The sequence below is a fragment of the Gavia stellata genome, chromosome 24, assembly GCF_030936135.1.
Source record: "Gavia stellata isolate bGavSte3 chromosome 24, bGavSte3.hap2, whole genome shotgun sequence".
In the NCBI taxonomy this organism is placed as follows: domain Eukaryota; kingdom Metazoa; phylum Chordata; class Aves; order Gaviiformes; family Gaviidae; genus Gavia; species Gavia stellata.
This window is the reverse complement of record NC_082617.1, coordinates 654,157-668,523: the sequence shown is the minus strand read 5'-3', so window position 1 is coordinate 668,523 and position 14,367 is coordinate 654,157. Positions and strand designations below refer to the sequence as shown.

Here is a 14,367-nt window from a genome sequence, read left to right as displayed (position 1 = left end):
GCATGAGCTCCAGGGGAGCCTTCCCACCCATGACCAGGGCTCACCAAGCCTCAGGGAACACAAGACCCCAGAATCTCAGTAAAAATTACTCCCTCCTCTCCCATACCTCTCTTGCCCTGCCTGAAAACTCAGCCATTTACCCCAGCAGCAGAGGGCACAAGCCACCACCTGCCTCACGCAGTGGCTGGCCACCCCTTCCCCACTTCCGTAGCCACCTTGCTCCTTGACCCTCACGGGTCCATACACTGTCTGCTCCCATTTGCACTTCTTTTACAGAATTGCAGCCCAGGCACTGACTGGACGACTCTGCCTCTTGCAATTCAACTGACACCCACTGCAGCACAACAGCATCGAATCTGGCTGCAGCAAGAACAGCTTTTGGCTTAAATCTGAGAACAGTACGTCTCAGAAGAACCAGAGGAAAGCAGAGAAACCTGAGCTCACCTTCCACATCAAGGACTATTTTCCCTGTCCTAAGATCTTGCCTCTACTTCCCCTCACCAGTCCTGACACAAGCCCCTTCCCCATTTGCACATGCCTTCGTTAACTGAACCAGACACCAGCTTTCAGCAGGCTGATCGCTGCGTCCCAAACGAATGTTGCGTTTTGGTCGCAACCCAGCACAAGTCCACCACTTGCAGGAAGAAGGAGGGGCAGCCCTTTGGAAGTTTCTTACACCTCAAGCACCAAAAGCCAGGCCAAACATGAATATAATTACTGTTCCCTTTAGAAGAAGGCTCAGCCCCATGCCTGTCCGTTGAGCACAGGTGCCTCTCAACGTGGGCTGCTTTCAAAGCACTCCTGTTCTCCTAGCTAGCTGGCTAGAACTAGCTCATTAAGCAACGCTTCTCATTTGTAGATGGAGCCAGAAAACCGCGTTCAAGGCAGTGTGCTGGTGGGGGGTGCATGAGGAGAGATGATGAGCTGCAAGGGAAGCGGCGATACCTGGCTGTGAGAGGCAATGCCAACACCTCCTTGCCAACACCGTCCACGTCCACCACCAGTGCCAGCTCGTATCTCTTCACGGTGTTGGAACACAGGGTGACCTGGCGGAAGAGAAGACCATCAAATACTTCATAGCTCCCAAAAGCCATCGTCCATGTGTGGTGTCCTCCGGTTCTCCCTCCACAGTAAGGAAAGGGAGGATTTTGCCCTAATTCTTCTGCTGGTCCATGTACAGAGCACAGGCTCTGCAAGTAATAGAAGTCTTCTGACAAGATCTGCTTTACTAAATACACCATGCAGTTATCAGGGTATATGCAAGCTAAATTAAAGCACAATTAGACTAATGCTCTACTCACCACTGCATTATAATTAAGGGACCAGTTTGTAATCTCGACTAGAATAGCATAAATCCAGAGGAAATCTGTTGCCTTGAACAGAATGAGTTCAGCTTTACAGGGGCAAGCTGAGAGCAAAACGTGGCCCAGCAGATGCTGTGCAGTTCAAGGCTGCCAGAGCTTTTGCAGTCCCCCTTGGGGATCGCTGCAGTGAATACAGCTCCTCCTGCTCAACAGGACAGGAGAAATTAGACTGGGAAGAAAGGCAAACTGCTTTATACAATGACATCTCTCTTTTTAACAGCCACCTTCTGTCCTCATCCTTCCTCTGCCCACTTTAAATCCAAGAGATTGCTCTAAGCAGCTCTCAAAAACACAGGAGTGGCTTCTGTACCTGACTATACGGTACAAGACCTTCCGCTCAGGATTTTGGAAACAAAACGGTGCTCCTTCTGAAACGTCCCAGAGTAACCCAGCCAACAAAAGCCTAACACTAATGCATATATCTTACTCGCGTTATGCTGGCAGCACTAAAGCCCTCTCATGCATCAGTGAAGCTTCAGCTCCACCTGCTGAAGCACGTATGGCCGGACTCTTCCCATACCTGGATATCCACGACCCCCTGGGAGCGGATGGTCCCTCTGCACGGCGTGATGGTAAATTCGGTTGGCTTCACAAGACCTTGGGCTCCCCTTCTCCAGTATGAGTGAGTGTTGTCCGACACAGGAACAAAACTGGCAACACTGGGCTCTCCCGAGCCGTCCCCAGGAATGCGAAGGTTGAAGGTCATGGGCACCAAGGAGGTGTTAGTGAGGCGACACGACAAGGTGCGAGGAAAGCCTAGGAAATGACACAAATACGAATTTACGCCCCAGTTATCCCCCTGAGTCCTGGTGTGAATATCCTGTTAGGATAAAACTGTGCCTGGAGTTTAGCTCTTTTCAATCTGAACCACAGCTAGTTGAGAAGCTAAGCAAGGAATTGTCACTTAAGCTCTCTTTTATGCTGATCACAGAGATTGTTTCCTTGGCAATGCCCACTCTTAGCGATGCCGAACACCAGAATTTTGTCTCTCTTTACCTGAGGAGCGCTCTCACATGCCCCAAAACCAGCATCAGTTATTTCTCGCTTATGAGCGTACATCCAGACAGACCATTGATTCTGAAAATTCAGTCCGTAACATTCCCTGTTAACTCCACGAACACTCCCACAGTTTTCAATATATAAAAGCAGTGTATTGTCATCGAGGAGAAGCTCCAGTAAAAGAAAGGATGGATGCAATTGGCTACTACAGCACGATGCAAAGCACTCTAATGCAGTTTCTCTAGGCAGCATCCTCAAGGCATCTCCTGTTTGGGGGCAATCAGACTCAGCTCGTGACAACCTGCAGCCCACTTCACAGGAGGCAAGCCTGATGCTTGCTTAGAAATTAGCAGGAACCGTGTCTCACCTTACCTAACAAACGGGGACATCACATCCATGCTGCACACTGGCTTTGGTTACTGCCTGCAAGGGTTTACATCACTTTAGCTTGGATACTTGCTTTCCATAATGGAAAAGCAGTGATACAACCACACCTGGTGGGGATGTGCTGCAGAGACAGGACATCAGCCCACAACCTGCTCTGGAGTGGACATCTGCCTTGGACGGCCAGCTCTGTGAGAAGGAGACATCTCCCACGGCCTGCTTACCAAGCGTTACTTGAACACAGATGGGGAGGAAAACCAACTGCAGACACAGCAGGTAGTTCATCCATGCCCATCGACAGTGACCACTGCCCACCTCCAGCAACTACTCCAGCAGGGAGGCAGGAGACACACAGAAAGGACAAACACAGACTTCACAGGCCCAAAGGAGACCGAAGTCTCCAGGGGCAGACAACAGTCAGCAGCAGAGCTAAAAGAAGCAAAAATACAGTAGCTGCCTTCAGCTCAAAAGGCCTTATTAACGAAATCAGATTAAGTAGGATGAAGCTCCTATTACATAACCATATTTCTGCCTGGTGCATTTCTGGTTTTATTTATTCAAAAGGAAATAAAGAAGTGGCAGAGTGGTGATGTAGGGAGGGGAGGAAGCAGCTCAGGAAAGGTAATGAGTTTTCTTAGAAAGTCCATGAGCAGCATGAAAACACAGAGGCATCCTGGGTGCAGAATGATAATGGCCCTTCAATCACAATTGATTTCACATTTCAACTTTAGAACATCTCAGTACAAAGCCTTTTGTGAGACGGAGGTGGAGAACGAGAATCTGCACTTTAATGGAGATGCTCTGGACGCTCAGCCACCGGCTCCATCAGCAGAGCTGGGCTTTTGGCAGGGAAGGAGAAGGAGCCCAGATCTCGGAGGACATCAGTGCCCGATGCCGAGCTATTGCTTGGGCATATTACCTGGGAGGTGAGAATGAGGTGCCCTCACAGCACTAATCAACATCTCACACTGAAGGTCAGGTGGGGAAATGGTGTCCTCCCCTTGCAACACGCACATTCACCCAGAGCAGCTACAGGCTAGCATGGGGCTTCAACTCCCTTCTCCTGCAGTCCCATCCCCTGGGCCCTTCTGGCACAAGGACTTTCACAGCCATTCTGCTGCCAAGCATTGGGAGGTTGGGGCTGAACAGACTATGAGGGACACCAGAAAACACTGACTTTCTGTTCCTTTGGTCCTATCTGACCTCATGATGGCACAACACTGCCTAAGCCACCAGCAGCCCTGGTTTTAACACCTCGAAGGCTGCTACAGAGGAACACAAGTGACAGGTGCTCTTCTGTTCAGGTGCTCTGTTTTGGTCACGCACAGACCTCTCAACCTATGCTCCAAGCCCAGGGAACACTCACCGAAGGAGACGTCACCGAAGCGGAGGGAAGGTACGTTGAAATGAAAAGTCGGTCCGATGACACAGCCCCTGTGAGGACAAAGACAGGCAGAGGAGGCATTGGCTTGGTTAAAGAGAAATGCAAAGTGTTCGGCTTTCGTTACTGCTCGGAGGGATAAAAGCTGGTCTCAGAACCACAGCGGGTTTCAAATCAACCCGTCGCCTTTCTGCTCAGCACAGCATCCATGTGGACAGGAGACAGCCAAAGCAAAGTGGTCAGCAGCTGATAGCTGCTGATGTGCCTTAGGGCACCATCTCAGGCAGGGTATGCCCCCAAGTTGCTGCTGGCCTGATGAAGGACCCTGAACAAGTGATGGCTCCGTGCCTCAGTTTCCCCATCTGTAACGTGATGACACAGAGGTCTCCACGCAAAAGGGAACCCATTGTACTAGCTTTGCCAGCTGCAGGTTCTCTGCTTTGGTATTTCTTTGCTGGAACTGGTATTCCCATGGAGTACATGAACATCTTGGCCTCAGATCATCTTGATCCATGCAATCATAAGGCATGCAGGATTTGGAGGCATGAAGCCAGGGGAGCTCCCAGACACCCACTGGCCACAACAAGAGCAGCAACAGTTCTACCCAGCGGACAGCTGAATCTTGGGGGAAAGGATCAGCTTGTCACCAGTGCACCAGCTGACACATCCAAGAGCAACACACGTCTCCAACCACCGAACACGGGTGTCCTGAACCCACCACACCTCCTCACCTGTCCTTAAATTCAGCAGCCAGGCTCCAAACTCCAAAACTCACCAAAATCCCCCGAAATCAGCACTTGGAGCTGCACAACAGCCATTAATTTATTTCATGGTTGATGCCAATCAATGCCAGCTCTGCCTCTCAGTTAAAAATCAAGGACCACAGTGAACGCTGCCTCCTAGTTTTAGTCACAGGACTGCCACTGGCTCTGTTTGGCACATGACCAGACTCAAGCATCCCGCAGGAGGGACCTGCGTTCATCCGTGGTGTCCCATTTCCAGCATCCCTTTCTAAACACCAAAGAAACAAGCATTCAGGACCTTGTAAGGTTGGGTTCCTTCCCAAGAAGAATCACCTATGGTTTGGGCATCTTCTGATTGCATAGTCAAAAAGCACTCAAAAACTGACTTTCAGGAGTTTCAATCCAATACTAATTCTCGATTCTTGGAGCTGAAGCAGTTCCTGAGACTAAGTCAGGGAGCAAATCCCTGATGATGATGACGAAGTTCCCTCTCCAAGGACCTCACATAACCAGACCTAACCGCCCAAGCCCTAACACCTTGCTTTGGACACAGCAAAGGGAGCAGGCATGCCTTCCGCCACAGCACTTGCCACGAGACGATGGAAAACTACCTCCAAACCAACCATGACTGGGGATCACACTGGGAAAATGCCAAGGATGAGCCTTGCCAGGCAAGCGGAGAAATGACTGCCATTTCTGCTGAGTGCGCCGTATCTGTGCTCAGGGAAGTTAAACCTGAATGACTGCCCAGAAGGCTCGAGCAAGGAGCCAACCAGAGCCCTGTGCACCACAGCTCATAACAGTACAGCTCGCAAAAAAATGGGGGGAAAGGCAGTGGTTTTGGCAACTACCGCGTTTTACAGGAGCATTAGATAATGCACTTGGGAAGGGAGATCAGGGTCCTTGCAGAGCACGAAGGATAACACAAGGTGGGAGAGGAACCGCTTCAACACTCATCCCCATTCCTTCCTTCCTTTGCAGCCCAGTCTCCCACCAGCCAGCTCGCCTCCATTCAAAAGAGCTGGGAGTTTTTCTCCAGGGAGGACTAAATCCAGTGCTTAAAACTTCCCAACGAGGGAGGCTCAGCTTCACCTGGTGGGTGGACATCTCAAAGGCCTTTGAAAACAAACAGCTTGAGCTGTGGGCCTGAAGAATGAGAGATAAGGACTGGATAGGGATCCTTGAAACTAAGGCAAGGCAGAAATCAAGGAGGCAGATGACATCTCAGAGCAGAGGGGACTGCAATGGGAATTACTGCTGAGGGACAGCTGTACCGGAGCAGGCGGGCATGCTGGGGTACCCTCAGATGGGCTGCATAGGAGCCACCACCTAGAAAGGAGGAATACAAGGATGGGGAAGAAATAAATAAAAAAGGACCAGCAATCCTCTTTCACTGAGACATAAGGTCTGCACCGAGCTCAGGGCCGTGCTGGCAGAACAGGGCAGAGCAGCCACAGAGAAGGGGAGGACATGCTGGGCACTGGCAGCCAGGGCACCAGTGGGGAAAAAAGGACCACTTCAGCCAGCCCCAAAGCTCCAGAGCACCCAGCATCAGCTTCCCTGCCTACACCACATGATCCCAGCAGCTCGTGGTTAAGACTTGCTGGGACAAGTTCGCATGCTGCTGTGGTCCTGAGAAATGAGCTTTGCCTCTCCTTTCACCAGCTTTTTTTTTCCCCCTTCTCCCCTCTTGCTCGGTCAGGATTCTCTTTTGCAATGGCACCAGCCCAGGGGATGATGCCCGAGTCCTTGTGACAGTACTTGCTCCAGAGCTTCCCGTCTCCTGCATCAGCACATTTCTGGCTGCAGAAAGGAGGTACGGTAGCACTCGCTGCACAAGAGCCGGGAGGACAGCTTGTCCCAACGCATTAGCATGAGAGATGATGTTGAGGCTGCTGCTACCCATTTTGTATGGAATGTTAACAGAGGATTTTAAAAACACTGCTTCTGGCTGCAGAATCACCCAGGCTGGCCCCTCTCCAAAGCCCTCTTGGCCCTGCTGGATGTTCGGTGGGACATCCCAGACCATCTACTGCCCAAAGCTGATACCATCACACTGTCTGCCATGGCCCAAGGGGGAATGAGCTACCTGTAGCAAGAAGTCACTTCAGCTCCTGGGTACCGGGACAGGGCAGCAGGCATCTCCACACCGTTCCCGTACGGCCTCCAGTCAAACTTTTTTCCAGCACGGGTAGTCACTTAAAGCCCCACGGTCCTCACACAGAGATGTCAAAGGGTCACAAAAGGAATCTGCTGCTGCCAAATTCTGGGCAAACAGTGTCCTAGAAAGTCACAGAGCCACCCTGGCTCAACCATGAAGGCAAAGCTGCTTCCCAGAGGAACCCAAGACTTTGCAAGTTAAACTGCGTATTGAGAGCAGAGGAGGCATGGTCACAGGTGGCCAGCAGCTCAAGGGAGGTGATTCTGCCCCTCTACTCGGCTCTGGTGAGACCCCACCTGCAGTACTGGGTCCAGCTCTGGAGTCCTCAGCACAGGAAAGACACGGACCTGTTGAGGCAGGTCCAGAGGAGGGACACGAAAACTATCAGAGCGATGCAACACCTCTCCTATGAGGAAAGGCTGAGAGAGTTGGGGTTGGTCAGCCTGGAGAAGAGAAGGCTCCGGGGAGACCTTCTTGTGGCCTTTCAATACTTAAAGGGGGCTTATAAGAAAGACGGGGACAGACTTTTTAGCAGGGCCTGTAGCGATAGGACAAGGGGTAATGGCTTTAAACTGAAAGAGGGTAGATTTAGACTAGATAGAAGGAAGAAATATTTTACAATGAGGGTGGTGAGGCACTGGCACAGGTTGCCCAGAGAGGTGGTAGATGGAAACATTCAAGGTCAGGCTGGACAGGGCTCTGAACAACCTGGTCTACTTGAAGATGTCCCTGCTCACTGCAGGGGGGTTGGACTAGATGACCTTTAAAGGTCCCTTCCAACCCAAACCATTCTATGATTTCCTCTCGCAGACGGTTACGCTTTCTTGGCTGCTGCAATTGCAAGGTTCAAACTGGAATCAAGGTTAAAAAGTCTTGGCTCTTAGTGGGGGGGTGCCAGGATCTGAGCCAAGACAAAGACCTTAGACAACCCCTTTTTTCTCTGCTCCATCATAAAATGAGGTAGGGGGGAGCTGATTACCCAGAGAGAGCTACAGATGTGCCCACCAAGCTCCTATAACCCTCCTCACCTGATAGTCAAGGTCACAGGCTCAGGGGATCCATTCACACTGAACTTGAATTCTTCTGTGAACTGCCCCAGGATGGTGGAACTGAAGGAGATCCGGATCACCTGGAGCCCGTCTGGCAAAATAGTGCCCTCCCAGGGCAGAAAGGTGAAGCAGGAGCCCAGAGCTGTAGCTGGAGGGACCAACTGGAAGAACGCATCGATGGCTCCTTTGTTAAACAGGACCGCCTGCAGCAGCAAGAAAGCGAAATGGAAATACATAAGGAATCTGCCTTTCTTACACAAGGGTGACTTGTTTTCCCATTAAACAAGTAACATCTGTAAAAAGACAGAAGATGCCGTGTGCTGCTGCTTGGCAGAAGCCAAAGAATAAGCAACAGGACAAGTTCTGCCTTTGGGTTTTTACATGCAAAGCAGCGGTAACTTCATCTAAACAGAGTCACGCTGGGTTTATTCTACTGATACAGAGCAGTCCACTCTGACTTGCAGTGCAGAGGACCTGCTCAGCATCAGCGAGTTGATTCAGACCCGTCCCTAAGAGCAACGAAGGGCGGTTACTAGTGGGTCATCACACAACTGCTTCTGCTCCTGATGAGCCTGGTCCTGCCAAGGGCAGAACATGGGCAGCTTCCATTGCAGCCAACAAGTTCATTGCATGTAGAAGACCCCTCAGGCCAGCACTATAACCAACTTCAGAAGCACTCCCCAACTCTGCTACAGTATAGAAGTTAGGTTTCTCTTCTTTCTTCTTTAAGGTGATACTTTCTTAGTCTTTGCTTCAACAGACATGTCAGGAAAGAATCAGCGTGAGGTGCATAGCACCTCCATCTATTCCAAAGAAGTTCTCTTTCCTAAATATACACAGCCACCATCTACGATTTTACCATTACTGGAATAAACTGCAAATTTAGAACCAAGCTGTATTTTGTTGAATGCTCGAGAGATCTACTGCCTCGAACAAGTAACACAATCCCGCAGCGTTTGTTGAAATTCAGCTCTTTTCATGTTGGGCGAGAAATGCCCACATCTGCCTGTGAGTACCGGCACGCTGTCCATCACCAACAAACCTACCCAAAGCAAAGCTGTAAAGTTTCTGATTGCTGCAGGGTGAAATCCTGCCATTTCCGTGGACTTAGCTATCTGCTTTCAGTTTCTTTTCCCTAATTTTTGTCCTTGCAAAACTTGTCAGAAAAACTGAGACAGAAGCATAGAAACATCCTTTGTTTTTCAACTTTGCAGCTGCTGCTGAAAATATGCATGTATTCAAACTCCACAATGGTAACTTGAACACTACTCTCGCCTCTTGTGTGTTTTACACCTTCGTTACAAATTGCACTTAGGGATCCGACGCTGAGCTGAGGTTTACCTCCAGTCTAGCTGCTTAGGAAAGCACTAACAGCTTCATCTACTTCATCACATTTTCTCAAGTAATGAAAATCATAAATTGATAGAGAGAGAATCAATAAAGTATCACCATTAAAAATGCACAGAGCACACAATATTTCCCTAAGAAAACACCTTAACCTGTCCTTCCCTGCCACAGTCAAGGTTTTGAAAGTGTCTGGCATGATGTATTGCCTCGTCTTCTACCTCTTTCACTTGCTCTATCTTTTTTTTTTTTTTGCAGAAGACTTGACACCACTGGGGGGAGGCAAATATATAGAAAGTGCCTTTGCTTCATTTCCAGAAATGCTTTGCTCTTCATAGAGCCAGAGGTGCACCAAGCCCAAAGTGTGGTGAGGGGCTCGTCAGCGAGGGGAAGCACTCCCAATTTCTTTCCTAGGGACAGCTCGGAGCCAGGAGGCTGGATGGCTTTCCTCTGACTCCCAGGAATCGGTAGGATGCACTTAACTGAAAACTCTTTGCAAGGGACTTGAGTTCAAACACAGTAAATTTGCTCCAGCTGCTTTTTAAGAGCCAGAGTACAAAGGTGCTTTGCATCTAGGGCTGAAACAAAAGCCTCTGAATACTTCTCTTTTTGACCCAGTGCTGCTTTCATGTGTCAAGGGGGGGTTTTTGCATGAAGCCTCCCAGCTGATCTCAAATGGAGATTGCCAAAAAGCAGGGACTAGGGCTTCACGAAAATATACGCCTTTCAGACCCCACCAAAAGTATCCAGATTCTGTGAAACCCCCCAAACTTGACTAGTATGTCAAATATTCCCTGCTCACAACTGCCTCAGTTGCCAGGAATCCCCCAGGTCCACGAGGCTCAGCGTTGCCCCGGGAGCCGTGAGGATCCAGCCCAACCCCTGCAAACCCCTCCTGCTCACCTCATAGCTGTGGGCTGATCCAATGAAAACCTTCCCGATGTCCAGCTGGTCAAAGTTGAAGCGGAGCCGGGGCCCTATGCCTTCACCTTTGATGCGCAGGGGCAGCCTGGCCTCTCGGCCTGGGGAGAGATTGCCGTTTCAGTACAGTAATTCCCTCTGTTGCCCTGGATTTTCCAGCCTGCCTCAATGCTAGTCCCTGACTCCGCGGTGGATGGGACCAGCTCTAGATGCTCCAGGGAGAAGATACGGGACCCTTCTCCTCCCTCAGGACATATGCCCTTGGGCTGGTTTCTAATTTAGTAATCAGTTTGCACCCTGAAAACGGGATGCTGAGTTTAAAACACGATCTCTGAATTTCTTCCCACACACTTAGATGAGCTTTGAAATCCATTCAGTGAAGGCACAAAGCTCACAAAACAGAACTGAAGATAAAAATCTGCCATCTATACTGATGCAATCAGAGACAACAGCACAGGAGCCGAGAAGTACGAGCCCAAGCAAGGCGAAGCTCCCTGCTAACGGCCATACGCACATCAACAGTCACCGCTCCCAGAAGAAGACTTCACAGCACTTCCGTAAGACAGGATGGGCATAAAGCTTGTCTAGCGGACTGCTCGGATTCCGATTCCCAGGGAGGACGTTCACCCTGCTGAGTACAGCAAGGCCTGTGCAACGCTACCCGTATGCACCATAGACTCCGAGCCACGAGGTGACAATTCCCACGCAGGGAGAGAAGCACAGGCTGGCCAGAAGTGGTCTTTTCGCAGACACCCCGCGCTCAGCAGGGCTCAGTCACCTGAGGTCTGACAGCATCTGGGGAGCGGGAGGTGATCCAGGATCTGGGAGCACATTTGTAACTCAGCTCCTGCTGCCTCAGGCCTCTGATGATGCATCCGTGTAATAAAGATTCATCTTGGAAGTATACGGTCTATAGGGGCTTAGTGCTCGTCCACGAAAGCTGTTCTGCTGTGTCATTCTTTGGCCTTTCCAGGCACCTTGCAGCAGAGCAAATGCTGGCAAACCCATGGCATGAAAGCTTATCCCTTCACTGCCTTGGTTGGTCTGGGATCAGTGATCCAAGCTTGTAGCCAGGCATCGCGAGGGCTGGCCGCGGACAGCAGATCACCTGGAAACCGCAGGGACAGTGGGCATGTGCCAGCCCTGACCTGCTGACCACCCACCCTTCCCAGCAACTACATGAGAACCGAGGGGGCTGGAAGACTATTTGTGCCTTGCCTTCACCGTGGGTAACAGAAGCAGGAGAAAGGAGCTGTACCTGAGATTTCACAGTAGACCGCTTGTTGATACACTCTGGCTTCTCGGGGTTTAAAGATCACCTTGATTTCAGCCGAAGAATTTGGCCAGACATCTCCCTCCTAAAACAGAAGCAGACAGAAAACCATTTATCTTTAAACGTTACATGTCTTGTTTTCAACCACAGCCCTGTACCCTATATTTAGAGCATCAGTGAAGAGCAAGGAGCAAGCAACACTTGCCAACAAAATTTATAAAAGAGTCTGGAAGCAGCTGCAAAAAACTGTCCCAAGTCCGTTACCTTTACTGGCACCCGGGAGAGGCATTTTGTTAAATTAGGGCTACAACGAAGCAACCCAACTGGCAAACAAATTCCAGCGAATCAAGCAGGATTTCTCCAGAGGTACCAGCCAGTCTAAGGAAAAGGGACCTGGCTACACTTCATGTCTGTACATCATTACATGGAGTACCAGCACGCAGTACTGTGGGCAGCCAGACTTCTGGACCTCACCTTAATGCACTTCAGGAGCTCAAGGCGGGGCTGAGCTAGTTCTGGAGTCATACTCCAACTGTAACGAAGCAGGAGCCCTGGGACACACTCCAAAATCAACACTAATGCATCGCACGATGCCCTTCAGGCTCAGCTCATCAGCTCCCACTCTACAATACTCCTACTGCTCTGACACAGTCTCTTGGTCACACCATGCTGCTGTCAGCTACAGTGGTGTGAAACTGCAGTTGTGCTGACATTGCTGGCTCTCAGCCTTCAATGGGCTAAAGGAGTAACCAAGAAGAGAACACGATCCCCTTCCTTGGTTTAAAAAAAAAATTAGTTTCACCTATTTTAAAAAAAGAAGAGGTTGGGCTTATTCTAGGGTTCACTCCAAGATGAGAAGGGATTTTGCACTGCTCAGACAGCAGGCATTCTTCGTCTCAGACCATGCAAATACTCACAATCAGAGCTCTGGTTGATTGAAGGACATGGGGTTTTGCTTGCAGAAACAGAAAAGCAAAGATTTTTCTGTACCTATGTGCCATACAACTAAAAAAAAACCTGCCAGTCTTGTGTCCAGGCTCACAGATGCCATTGGAAGGGAGATTCAGACATGGTCTAAGTCCAGCTTATACAAAGGGATTGGTGTTTCCATGACTAAACTTGGGCTGAATTTGGCCTCCTTTCCACACAGGACCATTTCATTCTTCAGGTCAATATGTGAACTGACAATGCTCCAATACCCTTTGTTACTCCCCATACAGTATGCGTCAGGTGTGCCCTTACATATAATAATCCATACCTCTGAGCACTCTAAGAACACTTATTTATAGCCCTTGCAGTAGCTCAGCTTTAGGCAGGCTCTCGCTGCCTGTCAGGAGCCCGCAGTTCAGAAGTGGTTTTTGTAACAAGCTCTCCCAGCCTCACCAGAAACCTGACATTTTCTCTCGGCACGTCAAGGCAGCTGATGCAGGGATCTGCCAAGTGACCTCATTCAGGGAGGAGCAGGAGGAGGAGGAGCGGAGGTTCTCAGCTACAGCTTACCATCGGCTCAATGGTGAAGACATCATCGGAGAAAAGCATGGAGTCTCCTTGCACCTTTGCCCTCTGGTTCCGGAAGGTGCGGGAGAGAAGGGAAAGGCGTTCTCGGAGAGTGGGGTCCACCGCGCACTCCTTGAGGAAGCAATCCGTCCTGTCCTCTTCCTGCCTCTGCAGCCTGCGACACAGCCTGCGGCCACGGGGAGAGACAAACCAAACAGATAATTCAATAAGCAACATATTTGCAGAGACTGCCGGGTAAGTGCAGGGGCAGCAATGCACTCGGGGAGGAACAGCAGCACCAGCAGCAGCTCAGCAAGGGGCTGACCCCGAGCCATGGGGTCCCAAATGGATCAGATGATCACTTCTTGCTCCCTGGCGTGGCAGGTAGTTTTACTCCACACTACAAGTTAAGAAGGGGTTTTGGAAAGCTAGCAGCCCTCAAGAGAGCCTCCTGGCTCAAAGCCACTGCCACAACTGATGGAGAATCCACCAACCTCAACTGCCTTTTCCCACCATAGAGCTGCTCGGGGGAGGCAGATAAAGATCAAGGAGCACCCACTGCAGGGCTTCACTGGCAAGGGGAGAAGCACCTGGGGTTCAGCTGCAGGTTACGAGCATCACTCTTTTTCCTTCTTTTTGGACCAGCGGGGATAAGCAAACAATGCCTGCTCCCAGTTCCCTATACTGCCTTCCACCAGGGGATCCCTGCTTCTCTCACATCAGGACAGTGGCCTTAGAGCTATGACCATCCCTAAGACTTCCAAGTAAAGAAGAACAAAACCTTCTGCTCAGACTCTAAGACACAAACTGGCACGAGATCAAATGTAATTGGAAAAAAAGAAAAAAAAAATCCAGTTGAAGTCTACTGTGGGGAAACCTGGTTGCTTCTGAGGGGAAAGAGGAACACTCAGGGTCCAGGCTGAGACAGGCAGCTGGGAAGAGATGGTCAAGGAATGGGCCAGGGAAGTACCAAAAGAAGGTCAGGAGGTTTCCTTTCAACACACTGAGCTTGCACAGAAGTCACACACTCTGTCATTAAAAAGAGAGAACAGTGGAAAACTAGTTTTGCCCTTCAAGGCATTTCTGACCTAATTATGTTGCACTTTATTTGCTCAGAGGCCCTTAGAAAGTGCTCCACTTTAAGGCAGTTTCCTGATCAGCTATGGGTTCAGACTAACTCCTATATACCTACATCCATCCAAGTCTGAAAAGTCACACAAGGATTCCCTAAATCACCCAAGCTTTTACGTG

General features: G+C 50.0%; 1 protein-coding gene across 1 annotated transcript in view; it reads right to left on the bottom strand.

Annotated features, from left to right (window-relative positions):
- Nucleotides 1-14,367, bottom strand: part of LOC132319065 (hydrocephalus-inducing protein homolog) — a 57,098-nt gene that overhangs the window by 23,436 nt on the left and 19,295 nt on the right. The window contains exons 8-14 of the mRNA XM_059828703.1: nt 13,120-13,303; nt 11,605-11,704; nt 10,329-10,447; nt 8,061-8,284; nt 4,114-4,181; nt 1,885-2,120; nt 946-1,046 (exon numbers count right to left, since the gene is read on the bottom strand). Of these exons, the coding sequence (XP_059684686.1) occupies nt 946-1,046; nt 1,885-2,120; nt 4,114-4,181; nt 8,061-8,284; nt 10,329-10,447; nt 11,605-11,704; nt 13,120-13,303 (1,032 nt within the window). The remainder of the gene's footprint in view (nt 1-945; nt 1,047-1,884; nt 2,121-4,113; nt 4,182-8,060; nt 8,285-10,328; nt 10,448-11,604; nt 11,705-13,119; nt 13,304-14,367) is intronic.